The sequence below is a fragment of the Lepisosteus oculatus genome, chromosome 5 (assembly GCF_040954835.1).
Source record: "Lepisosteus oculatus isolate fLepOcu1 chromosome 5, fLepOcu1.hap2, whole genome shotgun sequence".
NCBI lineage: Eukaryota > Metazoa > Chordata > Actinopteri > Semionotiformes > Lepisosteidae > Lepisosteus > Lepisosteus oculatus.
The window spans coordinates 20,233,466-20,253,105 of NC_090700.1; the positions used below are offsets into that span (position 1 = coordinate 20,233,466).

The 19,640-nt window shown below is 41.4% G+C and overlaps 1 protein-coding gene across 11 annotated transcripts in view; it reads right to left on the reverse strand.

Annotated features, from left to right (window-relative positions):
- The window catches only part of fndc3a (fibronectin type III domain containing 3A), a 120,199-nt gene that overhangs the window by 51,468 nt on the left and 49,091 nt on the right, over window positions 1-19,640 (reverse strand). For 8 of the 11 annotated variants that reach the window (XM_069190201.1, XM_015341894.2, XM_015341893.2 and 5 more), the window contains 6 exons: window positions 18,968-19,043; window positions 16,886-16,930; window positions 6,788-6,864; window positions 5,566-5,800; window positions 4,241-4,531; window positions 1,392-1,450 (listed from right to left, as the gene is read on the reverse strand). In XM_069190201.1, coding sequence (XP_069046302.1) covers window positions 1,392-1,450; window positions 4,241-4,531; window positions 5,566-5,800; window positions 6,788-6,864; window positions 16,886-16,930; window positions 18,968-19,043 — 783 coding nt within the window. The remainder of the gene's footprint in view (window positions 1-1,391; window positions 1,451-4,240; window positions 4,532-5,565; window positions 5,801-6,787; window positions 6,865-16,885; window positions 16,931-18,967; window positions 19,044-19,640) is intronic. The other 3 variants (XM_069190199.1, XM_015341897.2, XM_069190200.1) reach the window with 1 other exon arrangement.

A 19,640-nucleotide genomic window follows, 5' to 3' on the forward strand; every position in this document is an offset into this window, starting at 1 on the left:
TTGAGTACTGATAAATTTGGAAAAAAAAGGGAAATGATGTAGCAGATGACACAACTGAGATTTATTTTTAACTTTTTTAGATTGTCTTTTATCATTTGAATTAACCTGCAATAGTTCCTAAGTTCCAATATGATGAACTGTGCTTCTGGGTTCACTGCAACTAATCTTACTTTAAAATTCAGAAGAGAAACGTATATGTTTCCTCCTCTTTGTTTAACCCTGCATGGTGTAAGGTGTCAGCACTAAAAGACAAAGTTTTCGCTATAGGTTCTCACAAGTGTAAATTTACATTTCAATAATGTAATAAAGTTGCACTTTGCAATTAAAAGCAACAAAAATGCAACAGTGGCCTCCCAAACAATTGACTAAATGAATCAAGATAGCACCTGGGAACAAACTGTTCACAAAACAGTAGCAGCAGGAATGAACCCTGGTTCTCATTCAGAAATCCTGGCCTCTTTGTTGGTTTGTCTAACAATCATGCAGACTGAAACCTTGTTCCTAACCAGGTGAAGCAAACTCAATCCAAATTAAATTGATCCAGTGTGAAAGGTTTAGTACTGCTTGAAGATGTTTCTAAAATTTCTTTAGTCTGTGTCCACACACCCTAGAGATTTCAGCCACGTGACAACTGCACAACTCTATGTTGTGATGTGCAATATGTGGTGTCATTGGTATTCAGGGTAATTAAATGTTAGAACCAAAATACAATTTGTGTTATCATTATGCATTTAATAGAAAAAACAGCTAGTTTAGACCTCAATCATGATTAAAATAATTAAAAAGCAGACCTAAGCTACCGCCACCACTTCTTTACTGCCATCTGCAGTATCTGTACTCCTTGGTTAAATTTCTAGAAGTTGGATTATTTGAAGGCTTTTGATCTCCCCAACTTGCACGCTAGTTCAACAAAGCAATTTCATCAAAAGCCGCTTCAAAAAATCCTATTCATTGAATTGGGCAAAATAATTCAGTGTTCTACTGTGCTCTCATTCCTTTTACAATAACATCTGACCCTGATCTCCATGCAATAGTGATTTATTCCATCACATTTGGGGCAAATCTACAGAGGATTTTTTAAAGCTGTTGATCTATATGGCAGATAATAAGTTATGTACATATGTGCACACACATTCCTGCTTGCAATGAATTAGTTTTGAGCAACACAACCACATTACTTTGACACTACATCACAATCTGCAGACATCCCCCCCTCCCAATTTGGAGAACTGAAATCACAAGATGGACCAGAAGAAGAGCTGACGAATTCATACTGGCACCCCAAGTAGATGAACATGAACGGTCTTATTTTGCTGCACAGTTTTGTCCAGAGCCTCACGAAATGCCTAGAAGACCGGGGCCCTGTGCTGAGAATCAGCAGGTTTACTCACCACTGGCTTGGCTATATTGGAGAGCAGGGCTTGGAGGGCCTTCGATTCTTCATCGAGCTCTACGAAAATAAACACCAGGTTAGAGACAGATCATTTTTCACATTTGTTATACTAGTGCTTCAGCTACATTCCTTTGGACCTGCCCAAACACTAAAGCATGGCTACAGTAAGTCATTTAGGTTTAAACATGTTTTTTTTTTTTCCATTCTGAAACACTAAACAAGGCCATCTGTGGTCCATACTTTTGTTATGCTTTTTTCCTCCATGGGAACTCTGAAAAGTTTGAAAAAGAGAAGAGGATGGCCATACAGCCCAACTACCTTAAAAGGACAGTTTCGATGCTGGAAAACTAGCAAAATAAACTGAGACTGATTTGAGTGCAGGTGTAAACGGAAACAAGTGAGCTTGCAAAAAAAATATCACAGAACTTCAGAAGCCATTGATGGCCCCCTGACTGCATGGTGCAAGACGGATCAAATCCTGGGACCTCACTTGCTGCCTTTCCTGCAGGTTCACCAGGATGTCAACACATTTCATTAGAATGACACACTTCTTTGTGACGATTGTAAAAACTGCGTTCCTGAGAAGAGAATGTGAGAGTTACCCTGAGGATACCGGACCCGTGGCTGAGAGTTACCCTGAGGATACCGGACCCGTGGCGTATGCGGGATACTTGACACCCACTGAACATTTCTGGGATGAGCTGGAACGATCTATGGCATCTATGGATTCGATGGCTCGGAGACCAGTGAACAGGCTCTAAATGTGAATGGGACAGAATCTCAAGCGCCTGCTACCTTGTATTGCTGCCAACAGTAACGACCCACTTTCACAGCAGACCCCCTGTTGAGAAATCATTTTGCTTATGATTCCTGGCAGTGTGGAGTTCATACTTAAAGAAGCTCCATTTATCCTCCATGATTACTTTTTGACACGCGGCTGAAATTCCACCTGAGGCTGTTCTAATTGATCACCCAGATCCAGGTGTGACCAGGCTCCCACTGCAAAGCAAAGGGGCTCAACGTTAAGTCCATATGGCAAACAGTTTTATAATAGCGGACCTACATTAGCAAAATAGAGCATACCACTCTGCTCTAAACTTCAATTTTCCTGCCACAAATGGATTGCCATTCACTTGGTTTGCACAGCACACACAAAATGAAAGCCTGAGGAATATGGTCTGACCTTTGCTGTAATAACAGACAGGAACACTGCTGAAACATCAATGTACATCAACAGCAGCCCCTGCAGCCCCAGGGGGCACAGGCTTTATATAAATCCTATTCTGAAATAAAAGTTGGAATGGGAGTTTCATACTATAAAAATACCCAAAAACATTTGGGATCAATAAAAAACCTCTAAAAGTCTACTCATGAGCTACAATATTAACGCACTATATAGTATACGAATGCTGGTAAATGTTCCCTTAGAAAGAAATAAGTGCATTAAAATGAAAATCAAAATAGAAATATCCAGCAATGCTGGGGGTTTGGGTTTTGCATTTGTAAGGGTTTTAAATCCCAGCATTAAAAAAAAATATGTTCAATATGACCAAAAGCTTTAAAGAAACCACACAAAACTGTGCTTTTATGGCAACGTCCCTCAATAGAAATTTACATCTGAACTGTAGAAAATGTGCCCTCTTAAAAGCTATCTTCAATCAAAATGTTTCATATCAGCACAATAAAATGAGTAGGCTAGATTTTATACCAAGAGACTATGCACAACACTCAGCAGAGGCATTTGGAATTATTTCACTTTGAATTGCCATCTTAAACCTGCTAGGCTGATTCAAATCATCTTATGATTGTTGTTTGGAGATTTCTAATTAATTGATTCATTACATTCATACAGCACTTTTCATTCCAACAAAGAAAAACAGACCATGTCCATTACACAAGCAAACTATTATGTCATTTAGGTAGAGTCATAGCTATCAGCGTACAGGTAAAAACTAAAAGCTCGATCATTAGAAAAACAGGCCTACTTAAATCCTCCATGTTCACCCTTAAAGATCTACTTTTCCTGTACCGTGTTTCAATGTGCAAGTGCTGCCTCAGCTGAAACTTCATCAGTCAAGTGCTGTGGGATCCTGGAGGAAGAGAACTCCATCTGCATCCCTGTTATAGTGAAAAACCCTGCATTGCCCACAGACAAGGCCATAAACCTAAGCCACTTTTAATGTCTGAGCTCCAATTCCTAGAGCCAGATGGCTACAGAAAATCTTGTGAGTTTCTGTGATTTATGACTTTGCTTGACTCAATATAATTAAGACTAATGAAGGCAGTAGTATGACTCCCCCCATCTGAACATTGGAAACAGGTGTTTGTTCTTAAGGCCTTTTCTTGCTAGCTGGCTCGTGTGCAATTGTGAAGATTGAGCCAAAAAAAGAAAAATATGCAGCTGGCAGAAAAGGGAAACATGTCTTGAAGCATTCAGTCTGCAATGATGACGCATGAAGGCGTACAGCGTGATTCTGCAGTTCTAAGGGTACTATCCTTTAAATGAGGGACCTGTTCTAATCACCTGCTGTTAATCACCTGCTTGTCTTGCTATGAATGAAAACAAAGCTAAAGTCAAATCACTATTATGAGGGCAGTATAGTGGTGTGGCAACTTGTTCTACTAACAAAGACGTGCTGACTAGGTTAAAGGGCATGTCCATCTCTGCATAAGCATGTCCTGTCTTGTGATCTTGTCCAGGGAGCAGTCCCATCTTGCTCTCTGTGTTTCCAGGATAGCCATGATCCTTACCTAGAATAACCCGCTTTCTGATAATGGATTCTCTGCTGGCTGAGGCTCTTTGACTCCAGGCTTATTTCGCACTAACCCGTAAGCATGAGCACATACCTTCTGATTCTGGGTCTATGCGCGGGCTGCCTTTCACTTTGCCAATCTGCTTGACTTTGGCCTCTCCTGCTGCTGTACTTGGCGCCTGTTGTCCTTTGGCCAGACCGTTCTGGATGTCCACTGGGGAGTCACAGCCATCCTTCTGTGGGGACGAGGGGGGGCTGCTTGATTTGTCCTTTGTCTGTCCGCCCCCCTGCCTCTCCTTGAGCTTTTTCTGCAAACGTTCGTACGTTTTACTGGTCCTTTCATCCCGGTGAACAAAGGCCGGTCTTCCATGAGGAGAATGAGATTCTGAGGACAAAAACCAAATAAAGAAAGTCAGCTTGTGAATCATCCAGCTAGCTGTATGCTACAAATGCATCACAGCAAGAACAGGCTCAATGAACCCAGTGATTTAAAAAGATACAGATTCAAGGATCTAGAAGCTATTTTCTACATTCCTTCTCCAAAGGTTGAGGTTTTACATCCATTAATGAGGGAACGTGGTGAGTCAAGAGAACAAAAAAACACTGTCGTCACGGGATCAAAACTGAGAGGCTCTCCAAACTTCGTTTGCATCGTGAAAATGAATCCAGACCATTACAAATACAGTGGCAAGCTCATTTGTTCAGGTAATTTTTTATCCGCCTAAACACCAACTTCAAAAAGAACAGCAACAAGACAGGTACTTCAGGGTTGGCCATTGAACAAGGAAGTGTTTTTTACAATAATACTGTATGTATTTTACTTATGCCTAACTTCCTTGCTACATTTCCAAACAGGGATGACCTCATGCACAGTTTAACAACTTTTGACATCCTCCAGAGCTAAAGGAGGTTATATAAATGTGGGGTTATTATTTGTTACCCTAACTGAAACCTAACCAAAACTTGACCAGGATTACTGAATGTGGTGTTGGGTCACCTAAATATATTTTACACACGGCACCCTTTATATTCCGGCTCAGTGACACCTTCAGAAATATTAGTACTTTTCAAATTCAAAACACAGCTCTCTCAGCTATACGGGATTTACAACAAACAAGGAAAGAGATGTGAAAATACCCGTTTTGTCTTCATGACAAAGGAATGGTTAAGCACTCAGATTACAAACATGTATGTAAGGTTCACTGTACCCATCTCAACAGTGGCCACATTTAGAAAAGACGAACGCCACACAGGCAAAACAAACTCAATGTTTCAAAATGCGGAGGCTGCCAGCTGGGACTCTTCAATTAGACTCCGAGATTTCCTTGAAACCTCACTGTTTCATGGCGTCCTGTTTCTCGTGGGGTAAAGCCCGCGCAAAGCGGAAGTCAGCCGCTCTGGGGCGGCACGGTGCCTCACCTTGCTCGCTGAAGACGTGCGGCGCGTGGTACTGGGGGATGTACTGCGTACCCATGTCGCCGGCCCCGCTCACCGTGGAGTACAGGTGGTGGTGGGGGGGCGGCATCATGGCGTGGTGCGGGATGAAGGCGGGCAGGGGCGGGTGGGTTGGCGGGTGCAGCGGCGAGTGGCTCCCGGGGTGGAACTCCGGCTGAGGTAAGACCAGGACACGCCGCACGCCATTCTCCTCGATGATCTGCGGGGGGGGGGGGGTTTGGAAGCAGGCAGAAACGCCATGTCAGGGGCTAGAGGTGGACAAATCAATGTCCTGTCAGGGCTCTGAAACCCTGGTCTTCAACATTTTATTCCCCCTGTGTTTTGAGGAACCAAACACTTGCGTAGTGAAAACATGTTAACTGCTCACTGACTCACCATGAACTGGACCTGATCTAGCAGTTGGGCTTTATGCTTATTTTATTGTGGTAGTGCTCTGTTCCACAGACAGCTTAGGGAGACTTGGATGGATCAACTTCTTTACACCTCTGCTTGCTCTGCCTGTTTCTATATACGCTGACATTGAACAAAGATTGAATTTCCTTCAGTCAGGTTTCTCAGCCTCCAACTTTAAACAACAGTTAACAGAAAATGAAGAACAGAAAATTAACAACCTGAGGTATGAGATACCTATACCTGCTGATACTGTGATACTGACCAAATGAACAGGTTACAGTATGTATCACTGTCCACAAACATCATACATCGAAGTGAGATTCTGTTTCATCTAAGGTCTCTCTTCTCATCTAGCTTAAATGTATATCGATTTAGATACAACACTGTTGAAGCCAAGCTAAAAATCAAGTTGATCTTGTGACTTAATTAAAATAAAAACCTGTAGATGCCAAAGCACAGGACCACACTCTGAAAATAAATCACGGTAGACCGGTGCATCCTCCTGACACTTGTGCAGTCTGGAAGCTAGGCACATTCTGACAAGTCACTTTGTTTCTGCTAGTGTAAGCCAAGCTTGCGGATGACATCCTTTTCAGACTCTTCCGGGATTGGGGGCTTCTTTTCTCCCTACGGTATGTGCTTCAGTGAAAACAAAATCAGGATTCAGGATTCTCAACTGGGTCTCGTAAGTGCTGTCGTGTCACAAGAAATCCAGAGCTCAAGAAAATGAAACAGCACGCAAAACACACCCGATCCAGAAAAAAAAGGAAACCGGTAGGACAGCCCATTTTACCTGCGAGACGTATCCAGGAGGCACATATATTGGAGGCACTGAACCATTTGGGGACATCATCGGTACCTGAGCTGGACCTGGAAAACACAAACGGAAACTTCAGCGCTTTTCTGTGTGCATGTGTAACACATGCATCTGTCGCACGCCACACGGGAGTGCATCATCTGTGGAGCTAAAAATATCTTCTGTCCAAGTGTTAGCATTCCCAGACAATACTTGCATAATGTGTAGTGCAAATATTAAAATCCTCTAAGGAAACCAGGCGTTTACACTTCAGATAGCAGCAGCAACTTATCAGTTATTCACCTGATATGGAAACATGGCTGTTTTACTAAGGAGATATATCACAACCTGAAGTGCAAATGTTTTTGGTATGGGTCGTCTATTTTGTTTTCACCAACTATTTCCCCTTAACTTTACACCAGAGCAGATTATTTTCAATGCCTTTTTTCCTATACCACTCGGTTTAGAAAGATGTTAATATCTCTGACTCAGGTACCAAGACACATCTTTTGTAATGCCACAAACGATTGATTTTGAATGGTCTGCTTCTCTGCCCAGTGATGCCAGAGCTGCAGCAAAACCCTACATGATCGAGGGAGAACATGCAAACTCCACACAGAAGTCGTAAAGAACCATCGCCACCACACAGGCTGGATGAAGCTCGGGTTATACAGAACGTGCTGAACGCTCAGTGGGAGGCTATTTAACAAGATTTTTCACAGCAGAAAAAGGATGTTTAAAGGTCAAAAATGTTTTCACCCATTCCTTGGCTTAAGAGAAAAGCAAAGACTGAAAACAGTGAATAACTCCTTAAAATATCAAGCTTAGCTTTAACCACTAATTTGTCAGAAAACAAAACTGTACAAATACAAATATAAAACTGCTGCTTTCAAACTGTTTGCCCATCAGGGCTCAGAATCCCAAATGCAGAAGAAAGATTTCTTGAAAATTCTGATGACAAAATGTGGGAACAGCAAAATGACAACCACATAGAAATAATATGTAATGCGTGTAATCACAAGTAATGATTTCTTTTTAAATACATTATTAATTTCAATGTTGGCTTGGAGGGATAGACCAAGATAAAAACTGATTAATTTCCTGGCTATTTTTAAACAATATGCATACTTTGGTTTTCAGTTTCAGTTACAAGTCATATTGGTTCTCAAACAGTTTATAACCTAATACCGAATATAAATACCTATGCTGTTAACAATGAAAAAATATTTTCATAGCCCATAATATTTAAGCAAATGACTCAACTTTTTAGCAATGTTTTACATATTCTAGTAGCTTCCCAAACTGCACATCTCTAATAAAGAGAACAATGCTGAATTAATGCAATAGATATGAGAAGCAAAAAAAAAAGAAAAAGTTTTAACCAGGATGAATGTGAATGCAGCCTTGAGTAGAAGAACTTGTCAAATTCACTGTTTCTTCTCTTCTCCAACACCAGACAGGATCTCGTTAAGGGACTAACGGGGGAGTCTGAAGGTGAATTGCAATTACTGAAGCCTAAAAGATTTACCCATGGAGGAGCAGAGAAAATAAGAATCCAATATTTTAACTTTTAACCAGAGGCTGTACAAATACCATCAGTACTTAAAGGTAAAACAGGGACTTGGACTAACAGGAAGCAAGCTGGACTGGGAATCAATATCTATGGGCTCTTTGCTACTTTCTCGTTCCTCATACAAGCAGATAAATCTGAGCAGAAAGTATTCTACTCAGAAAACTTCACATCTCCAATGGCGAGTACAATTTTCTACAGACAATAAAGTGTAATTGTTATGGAGGGGAGATGCCAGGTTCAAAAGAGAGGAATCTGGAGTACTAGTTTGGATCTCAAGAAAATATGCCAATGTGGTATATATGTTTATACTAGGCTGTGCCACAGGGCAAACGTGGGTTAAAGCTGCCATGAGTGGGCTTGACCAAGTACTGCTGTGGCTGAACAGGAGGAAGTCGTGTGAGGGAGCAGCCACTTTCTCCACCCCGGAGACTACTACTGTCCGGGCACCCGTGAGCGAGCTTGGCCATTAGTCAGTCAGTTGTTCATTTCATACCCAAGTCCTTCTCTTTGGATTCCAGGACTGTGGTATTAAAAGAATTAAAAACAAAACACATGAGTCCTTGATTTCAATATGCTTGGCATCCCTGGTTTAAAAAGGTGTCCCCACTTTTTTTGTCCACTACTACTCTTAGCCTACCATAAGAATTTCTTACGCTGGAGAAAATATCTAACCACTGTAATTGTATACATACACACTACAGATTTCTGATATCAAAACATATAGTTAGCCTGTTTTTACCATTTGAATCGAGAGGAGTATGGACAGTGAAAGCTCCAGAAGCACTGTGGATGTGTAATACATATACTCGTCGTCGCCTCACTGTAACAAAGCATCAGACAAAACTGCTAAGTGTGCATGACAACAGAAACTTAAGGGGTTACTTACACTGGGGATGTGGAAAAAGATGCAGTTTACGTTGGACCTCTCATCCAAAGCAAGTCTGCTTTTCTTAACTAAAGACATGGGCCCCCCCTTTCCCTGCTTGCTCATGTTAGCAGAGAGATGTCGTTGGGGGGGGGGGCATTCAATAATCCTTTTAGAAAAGCACAGGTCGAGAGCGCAGCTATACTTAGAATTAGTCTAATGTGAGCAGCGATGAATCATTCTTTCCCTGTTGTTCCCCAGAGAGCTCAGCGCTCAGGATTCACTGCGGCACATTAGGTTAACCGTGTCTAGAGCTACAACACCCACACTTTGACATCACGCGGAGCGAACGCGATAGACATCAGTGACGCAAAAGCCCTGACAGGATCAAACACAAAAGGCCACAGCCTGTCCGAATGATGGGAGAACATCACTGACGTGGCGAGCCAGGCCAACTAACAATGACCAGTCTGCGGTTTTAAAAAAAGATCAATCAATAGAAGCAAGCTGCTAGAAATAGCCTCAGAACTGATCAACCTCAAGTCACCAGCAATATTTAGAAGCCCACTAGTAAAAGAGTAAAAGTAAAAGAGGGGGAGTTGAGAGAGAAAAGGTCAAGGCAACTTCCTACCCACTCTTTACTGAAAAGTGTTTTCTTCTCCCCGCCCTCCTTCAGGGGATTTGCGGTTTTCCCCACAGGGGTTGGCAGGATAGATTAGCAAGAGCTGCACTCTTGTCTCCCAGTTGAGCACACCTTGAAAAAGGAAACACCAGATCACACAGCACAGCCCGGAGACGCTGGCCTGTCCAGCTCTTTTGGCGATCCTGAGAGAAGTCTGAAGGGCTGGAGGGCATACCCAGGCCCCCTCCTGGCTGTGACACAGCTCCACAAACACGGTAGACAGCTGCCTATTTGCCAGCTTCCTCAATCAAAGAATATAAATACGAAAAAGGGCAAACAAATTAAGGCGTTTGTTCAGCTGCTCCAACTTGTGTTACGATAGGGGAGATGCACTCCCCACATCCTGGGGCTGACTCACGAAAAGGTCCCAGGATGCGGTGCGCGCTCCTGTACTGGGCCAGGCCCGTGTTGCTGGGCATCTCTCTTAACTGGCATTTTGCTGGCCTTTTGCTCCCAGCAGGATTTTCTTTTCCTCCAGTTTTTTTTTTTCCCATCAATACAAAACATGAAAAGTCATCATCCTCTCCCCTCAGTCCAACCACAGATGGAATTTGGGTGTGGGTGCCAGAAGGCAGACGAGTGCCCCACTACAAAAGGATGACTCGCAGTCTCACTCTAACAGGATCCCAATATGTCTGTCGGCCTGATTAGGCTCACATTTAGATAAACACACATAGAAGAAATGCGTAGTAAAAGAGGACTATTAGACCTCACCTTTCTGTATGCCACCTAGGTTTGTGGTTGTCCGGAACTCACATCCCAGAGTAAGCCACGGTCCTCCGTTACGTAATTTGAAATCCTATTTTCCCCCAAAGACCTACGTTCAGGTCCAAAGCAGCTTCCCTGCTAAATCGGCTCAGGTGTCTCCAAACAGACCCCAAGACATGGCTACCCCTCAGCTACCTACTAAAGAGCATATTTTGATATTGTGAGCAGATCAGATCTCCACACTTGACAACACAGCATCAAGCTGAGCTTGGAGATATCCCACAGATATCCCACTATGGCAGCCTCCGCAGCCTGAGAAACATTTATTCCACACATTAAGCTTCATTAATTTTCTGTAAAAAATATTCCTAGGGTCAGGGAGGAACATTTTCTTCAGCTGGTTTTGTATTTAATACAAAAATAGAAGGAGACGCTAACTTCAATGCTTATACGTTCCTCATGGTTTTGGATGAGACTGCTTGCTCTTAAACATTTATTCCATATTTTCAAGATGTGGAGACCAGTATTGTATACAGTATTCCTGACATGTCTACTCAACCACCTTTGTTTTGTCTATCTGCTTTGCTGTTGAGCAGCTGTTTACCATTAACTCCACATTATGTCCACATTAAACATACGACACCAAACTAAAAAAAAGACATTCTGTGATGTAGCAGTTTTCTGCTTAAAAAGATTTGCCCTTTTCAAAGAAAGCATTAATAATTGGATTAAAAAAAACTGCATAGTGTACATCTGACTTATTATGTGAACTGTTAATATCTTAAGTCTATCCTTAAGGTTTTTGTTTATTCACTTAGGATGAGGAATTACAGGAGACAAGTGCACAACTTCCTCATTATACATTTTTCAAGCATCCCACAGAGAATGACAGTGTCAACCCCTGTATAAGAGAGACAGCCCACAATGAAGGCTCGACTGTTAATGTATGCAGTACTAAGAGGAGTCTTCTTTAAACCCACTTAGTTGACAATGAGAAAGAGGCACTTCAACTGGCCACCGAAGCTGATGACATTTACAGCGGCTTTCACACTTTAGCTTCAGGACTGAAGGTGTTTTGAAAAGCAATATTTCCATATCCACTCCAAAAGAGCACAATTCATGAACATTTCATGGCCACGCATTCATAGTCTGTTTACTTCCCATTACTGCATCAGGTAAGGATTTCCTGAAGCATTTAAACATCACTTGCCTACTCTTATACAACAGTAACCAGTCAAATCACTGATTTTTCTCACTATTCAGCATGCATTCACCAACAACTTTATTGGCCTTTCACCAATGCTAAAACCCCTTAGGAAAAGGAAAATACCACAAGACTTTTCTATTCTACCACTTCTCACGCACTGCCTTTCTTAAGTTTCATTCCAACAGAAACAACCCTTGAAAAGGATTCTCTGAACAGGATGGGAGAAAAATGAGGTCTTTTATCAGCACTGGCATTACTCAGGCTCTAGTTTTAAAGGGCTGTCTCTCTCAAAACAAGCCCTGCACTCCCTTCTGCCCACACAAGACCAAGTTGACCGCAAGAAGAGTATGTCTCTCAAGACGCCACAGTCTCAAATTCTGCTATCATAAAGCAACGATGTGAAAAGAAAACGTGTACCATGCTTGTAAAACTTTATATTATTTGAGTATAAAAGCACCGAGATGTGCCCTTCATATGTGAGTGGGATATCTACAAGAGGGCAGGGTCTGACATTATATTGAAGTGAAGAGTCATTGCAGGGGACAGCCAGGGCCCTCACCAGGGGGTCACACTGATCTGCTCCTTGCTGTGTGTACAGGCTTTTTCTGGTCTAGTTGCTTGGCATGGTGATCTTAGCAGAACCCATTGTGAATTATTCAAGGCACACATAATGGGTTACTGTAACGAGAAACGGCATGACAGGAAAATGGAGATGATATAAAGTGCTCTTTCAAGACTTCTGCTCTCACTGCAGACGACTCCCAGCAATACATGTCATGTCAGTGCAACCTGCAGCCTTAATGCAGGATGAGACCACGGGCAGACAGCCCAAGCATTCTGAGTGTTCAGCAAAGAACACCGATTATGATATGCTTCTGCTTTTCAAATTTCTGTCTGCATATTTAATGTTCTTCTATGCATCCGGGATGAAATATTCACAAGGATGACACACAGAGAGGAGTAATCACAGGCAGCAATGGCCTCCTGACAGGGCTTCTGTCCAGAAATCTTTTCACAGCTTGCAGAACAGTCAGGAACCCAAACTTCACAGCTAGCCCCAAGCAGTATCCTTCTGTGGGCATTTAATTAATTTCATGTTCATCAGCCGCAAAGCTCAGCTGAGCCGTCTGTCCCATGGGCTCTTTATAAAGAGCTGGGATACGTGCAATAAAAATGGGAAAAAATGACATTCAAAAATGATTACTCTCTGGTCACACCATTCCGACAGTATAAGGTGTTTTGTTTTCAAGAAGTATGAGAACTTTGAAAGTGCAGTTGCTTGCTCGTCGCCGCTTCTCAGAAAATTGGGATAGGGGAAACCCATGGTCAGTATAATATACTCATTGGACAATCTTTTCACCGATATCTTTTCTAAAGGTTTCCAGTCACTCAATGCAACAGAAACAAATATCAATCATGAGGAATTAAAAGGCCACATGGTTCTAAACTAACATAACATCTTACTATTCTCTGAACATTTAAAATGGAAACAACTTCCCTTTTAAAGCAAGATCAGAACATTAATATCTTTATCTTCATCTTAAACTGTGAACCCCTTTTTTTCCCCCCACCATAATCCTGCCTAGCAAGCATCCTACAAGGCTGGGTTACGGCCCCCAGGTCTGATAAGAGAAGCCCCAGTAATAAGGTTCTCTGAATATTGACATGAATCTGGCTCTGCACTGAGACTGGGTAATGCACAAAATATATACTTTTACTCTTCACCATTACATTTGGCTTGAACTACTAACAATGGTGGGAATGTGGCATTCAAATGTTTTGCTAGAAGAGAACCATTTGAAGCACAATATATATTCATATACCTATATCCGCATGCTACCAGGGATGGACATTTTTTTTAAATTTAGAAATGACAGTTATTTTTACTATATACCACATATGAAACAACTAGGGATTTTTCATTTACACATGGCTGAGAAGCTGCACAGACCACTGATTTGCTGTGATTCAAGAATTCATGGTGTTAGTATCATCCTTCAGCATGAAACCTCTGTAATAGAGTCTGCATGATGCATAACACCTAGCGACCAGAATCTACTGTGTCTTGTAGCTACTCCCATTTTGTGCTTGGTACTGTCTCGTTGTCGAAGCTTTTTATCCGAATATCTCAAGGTTCTCTCCGGAAGGTTTTAAAAAAACATCTCAGTTCTTTGTTTTGGCTAAAGTACATCTTACACCTTCAAAACCTTCAAAAAGGTTTCAGCATTTCAGTTAGGTACGGAAAACAGCAAAAAAAAAAACACCCACTGCCAAACAACCTAGGACCCACTCCTGCAGATCTTAAACTTTATTAAACATGTGAATCCGAGAAGAACATTTATGCATTTGTCACTTAAGACAGCAAATGTTTGCTTTCCAGAGAACCATCTGAATTGTGCCACTTATTTTTTGTCAAAATCTGTTTTCAGCCTGTCACCCAGTAGTGCAGGACTGCTTTGAAAATACTGCGGGTGACTCATCTCCTCAAGCCCATTCTTAAAATAGGCTGCAGAATTGTCAATGAACAGCGCCTGCCTCCTGCCACCAGTGAGCACTCATTCACATTAAACACTTCGTCACCTTGCAGTTTATCAGACGTGCATCCCAGCATTCCTCGCCAAGCTGACAAAGAAAGATGCTCTTCATGGCAGCTATTCTCAAGTTTTCTATCTGAAGAACGGGCTACCTGCCATTTCCAAATGGTCTTCACGGCATGACTCAGCCCCTGCTGACCTTCCGCAGAAGCACACTGTCACACTTTCCCTCCCTCAAGCATGTGGCCGGCCTGGATGTTCTCAGCTGTCGCCCACTTGCAAGGCCGGTCATCCGTCCTCGGGTTTTGTGACATCGCAAGCGCTGCCATCGCTTTGGTGAAGAGTCAGATCTTCCTTGTGAAGAGCGTCGTCGCGACAACGAGAAAACAAAGCTCTCTGAAGCACCAAGCGCCCACACAGAGGGAGGCTGAAATGACCTTGAGCAACAGCTGAAATCGTGTGGAAAACCCGCTGAAACACAATGCTTTATTTATAGCTCAAAAACAATCAGAATTTTCAATTTTCCTGTTTTTTTCCTCGGCAAGTTTACAAATACTAATTTTTAAGCTATAGATGCAAAGCATCTTCAGTTCATTATGTCTGCTGCAGCATACCGCTTTGTGGTTGCTACAGACTGACCATTCCCTAATGTGTTTGAACCGTGTTAAAAATGATGCAATGCAGCTTAAGTCAAAAAACAAATTAGAAATATTCAACTTTTTGGGATAATTGTATCCTAGCTTGCTAGAATCTTTAAACAAACTCTGATTTTGCGTCTCTGAAACAAACAATCTGGTAGGTGTTAAAAGACCAATGAAGACGGACGAGTTCAGGTTTTTATTGTCACAGTCTCTTTAATGCTTCTACTGCTGGCAGCTCTGTGGTCTGTCTTGTCACAGATGGCATAGCGTTCTGCTGACCACACAAGGCCTCCTGTCTGTCTCACACAAAGCAGCTGTGGTGAGGGGGCTGTAACATCTGCTCCCCATTCATTTAGGTCAGATCTCCCAATCCCCGCTTACAACGAAGCCAAGATCCTTTTCGTGGTACGTCTACACAACCAGAATACTGAAACTTAGTCCCCAACAGTGGGAAATCTTTGAAATTCAGATTTCCCCTAACAAACATGAGGGCACAAGTGGAACTTATGTGGAAGTGCATTTAAAACTGATAACAGGAGACCTTTCTGTTCACAAATTGCTATGGGAATAAGAAACAACCTACCCAGCCATGAGGTTGAAGCAGGTACCTGGACGTCTTTAAAGAAACAGCTGAATGTGATCCTTGGATCAATTAACTACTACCAAATGGGCCGAATGGATGCTCCTATCTGATCTTTCATACATTCCTAACCTGGAGACCCATCCTCCTTAAAAATACTACAATGCAACACCATTTTTTTTCCTTTCTGCTGGTTTTCAAAACCCAGGTTTCCTCCATAAGGTATGTGGTGCACATGTTCTAAATGACTTGGGAAGGCACTAAAAAAACTGTAGTTATTGGAAGAATGCTTTAGTGGAATCATATCAAAATGATTTCATGTTCTACATCAATTGAGATACAGTGCAGTTTTTTTACATAACGATAAAAATTCACAAAAATAAAAGCATCTGATGTCAAGAATCAAGTGTCAAGCAGACCACTGACCCCCTTCTCTCTGATTTAGCATCACCTCTGCAGCTCCCTGGAAGATTAAAAAGAACGGATAGATGGTACTGAGTTATTCTGTGGATTAGCTGTCATATAAGAGGATTTCCAAATAAATAATGGCATGGCGATGCAGTGGTTAGCACTGCTGCCTTGCAGTGCTGGGGCCATGGATACAATTCTATAACAGGGGTGCTATCTGTGTGGAGTATGTATGTTCTCCCCATGTTCACATTGGTTTCCTCCAGGTGCTCTGGTTTCCTCCCACTGTCCAAAGACATACTAGTTAAGTAGTTTCTAGGAAAACCAGCTATTATGCCCTGCGATGGACTGACTGACATCCTACCCAGGGTGTACTCTGCCTTGTATCCATTACTTGTTGGCCTAGGATATAACCCCAGACTCTAACTTGGAAGAAACAGCTAGAAAATGGATGGATGGGTAATCTAATTCATTAAACATATTGCAAGCAAAATATGTAAAAAGGTTCTGAACCATAGTAAGATAGAAGATAGAAGTACGACAGGCTGTAATTTTGCTACTGTGGTTATCATCATATAAATAGTACACTGTGGCATCCTTAAAACTTTTCCTTCATCAGCATCCTTTTCTGAAACCTCACCATTACAAACAGGAATATTTAATACATGCACATGCTGTAGAGAGATAGTTTCATTCTAAATTCATGATATCAAGAATGATATTACTGCTGAAATGGTGCAGTTTTTGTCTCTCTTTGAGACTGCGTTCTCCTGCACCCCCACCGAACAGTTCAACAGAAAACATTCTCTCTCTGTCTCCCTGTGTCACTTCGCTCTGTTCAGTGACTCATCCTCCATCAGCGTCAGGGAGATGAGAACATGCTGACAGGCTTGTTACCTCCGGCACTCAAGAGCAGGCTTCTTTCATGGCGTTGTTTCCAGTCTGCAGAACAGAAAGACCTGAACAGCTTCTATTCGCTTAGTTTACTGATAATGAGTTTGGTGCCCAGGCGAGGAGGAGGAGGAGGGGTACAGGTTCAGACTATACAGCCCTGACTCAAACCTTATAAACCATCATCGCAGGATCTTGCTGAGATCAAGAAGCCCACAGAAACAAGCTTAACCCATCGAGAACTGAAACAGGATCATAAAAAAACAGCCAAAGCCCTCCTACATCTATGCTTTTGCTTTTGAGGAGGCACACATGCCCAATATTTATAAGGTTTGCTGCATTATAGCTGTGATGTATGGTTTTTAGTTGAAACTAATAAGCAAATGCAATAATCTAAGCCAGATGCAGGTTCTTTCATAGATAATGAAACCACTGTAGAGGGCAGATGACCTCTCAACTCGATAAAGATCCCTAATCAATATCTTAAGTGTGAACATGATACAATTCTCTCTCTTCCTGATTTTGTTGCAACCATCCTTCTTATCTGTTTCCTCATACTATCATGTGCAGTACTGGTGACTGCTCCACAAAAACAATGAATCAATATTACCACCAGTATAAACATCACCACCAGAACCAATAATAAACTCAGACCACAGGATTAGACTTGAAAAAGAGGTGAAGGTAAATGTAGAGAAAAAAAATACACTTTTTCACACCAATAGTCCTTTAGACCAAACTTTCGTCTACAGATAAATTATCTATTAGCAAACATAGAATAAGGAGAACTTGAATAATGACCTCTGGTTTTGATGTTGTATGGTATTTTTCTGTAGGAAATCACAAATGACTTTGTGGATTACCAGGTTTATTTACACAATTTAAATTGATTCACTCAACCTCAGTGATTGGGAAGAGAATACTTACTAATACTTCACAACTCATTTAATTAAGATCCACCTAAACACATGCAAAGCTTAACCAGGAATTGAACTCCAACGCACTGAGGAATTCTATCAATGTTTGTGTTTGCACTAATAATAATAAACAACAGTTTCTTATTTCAAATGAGGAACATGAACCAGAGGGCACAAATGGAAACTAGGTGGAAGTGTATTGAAAAATTAGTAAAGTAGTCTAATCGTCTCGGTACAACAGTCAATAAATTCAACGGCTCAATGTCAGTTGACGTAAAGTTAAGCATCATGTCTCTCAATTTTCCTAGGAATGTTCTGGTTCTTTGTTTACATCATACCATTTATCTTCAGTTTTTCCACATCAATCATTTATTTAAGTTGAATTAATCTAAATAATGTAAAGTACATGGCTGTCACTCATTTACAACACAAAGACAGTAACTTCGCAATGAGCGGCATTTGACCACTGCACAGGAAGCTCCAATAAGATAAAGAAAAAAGGTTGCTTAGTCTCCGGGCATTTAAAAAATAGTAAACATGAACACACTTATAGCAACGTGCTTTCACCTATAAACAATAATGTAGCATTTATGATTCTGAACAGACCGCACAAATCAAAATAATTAACAATCGCTACCCCAGAACAGATTCAGCTGATTCAGAGACAGACGTCTCCATTCATGTATAACAAATGAAATTAAAGGAGCACATGAACAAAGGCTCAAACCACGGACATGACACTCTTTCAGCATTAACTCAGCTTCAACAAAAACAGTTTTCATTCTTCACTATTACCATCCAGAGGATCGTTCTAATGGGCATGCCGGAACAAAGTACATTCCCAATCCCCTTAAAAAATTAAATAATTTTATAATTCCATTTTTTAAAGAAAAAAAAGATAGCTACCTACTCCATACTGCAAAGTGACAGCAGACAAATTACGGATCTGTGTAGGAATCATTTCCAAGGGAACTAACTTGAAACATGTCAGAAGAGCAAAGAGATTACCAGTTTCAGTTTTTGGGCTTTTATTTTTCTTCCCAAATAACAAACCTCCTATAAAATAAGAAACTGAAAACCAACACAAAATCCCACGGCGTTAAAAAACATGTATTTTCTGTGTGTAATCACTGGTAGTGACTGGCTTGTGAAGGACGGGGGGTAGGCCTACCTGTGATACACTGGATGTGACCATCCTCGCGTCGTATCGTGAAGGATTCGCCGGGGTTCACCTGCACTAAGATCACCTGGAGAGGGGAGAGAGACGATTCCAATTAACAAAACATTTTTTTAAGAGTGAATTTGACATGTTTAATTGATTATGTGTGTGCTCCGTTATAAAGACGGAGTCCCAAAAATCCGAATCACCGATATAATGTTGAGTGGTCTGTTTCCAGTCTGTAGTATTCGTAACTACAATTTTTGTACCAGAATGTAAAAGGAAATTAGAATTACACTTCTATCATTTTTAGGAGCAGATCTGCTTCTGACAAAGGATTTTAATGAGAAAGGGGGTATGCAGCCAGTCTTAAAACAACAACCTGTGCATGGGTTTAAAAGCAAAATGAAATATTGGGGTGAATGCAAATGACTGGACAGTTTACATCCCTCAGAGTCATTTCAGAGGTTCACAGCTGACTTGAGGTAGAGGTTCCAGGTTACCTATCCACCTGATTATGGCATCTACAAAGTAACAGTAGCTAGTTTTCTGCTGAATTTGGAATGGGAAATATTGCCACACTCAACATGCCTCCAGATCCTGCATATACAAATAGAAATAAAAACCAGCCTTGTTTTCTGAGAGTGCAGATTTGTAACATGTTATATAACGTCTGGAACATAAG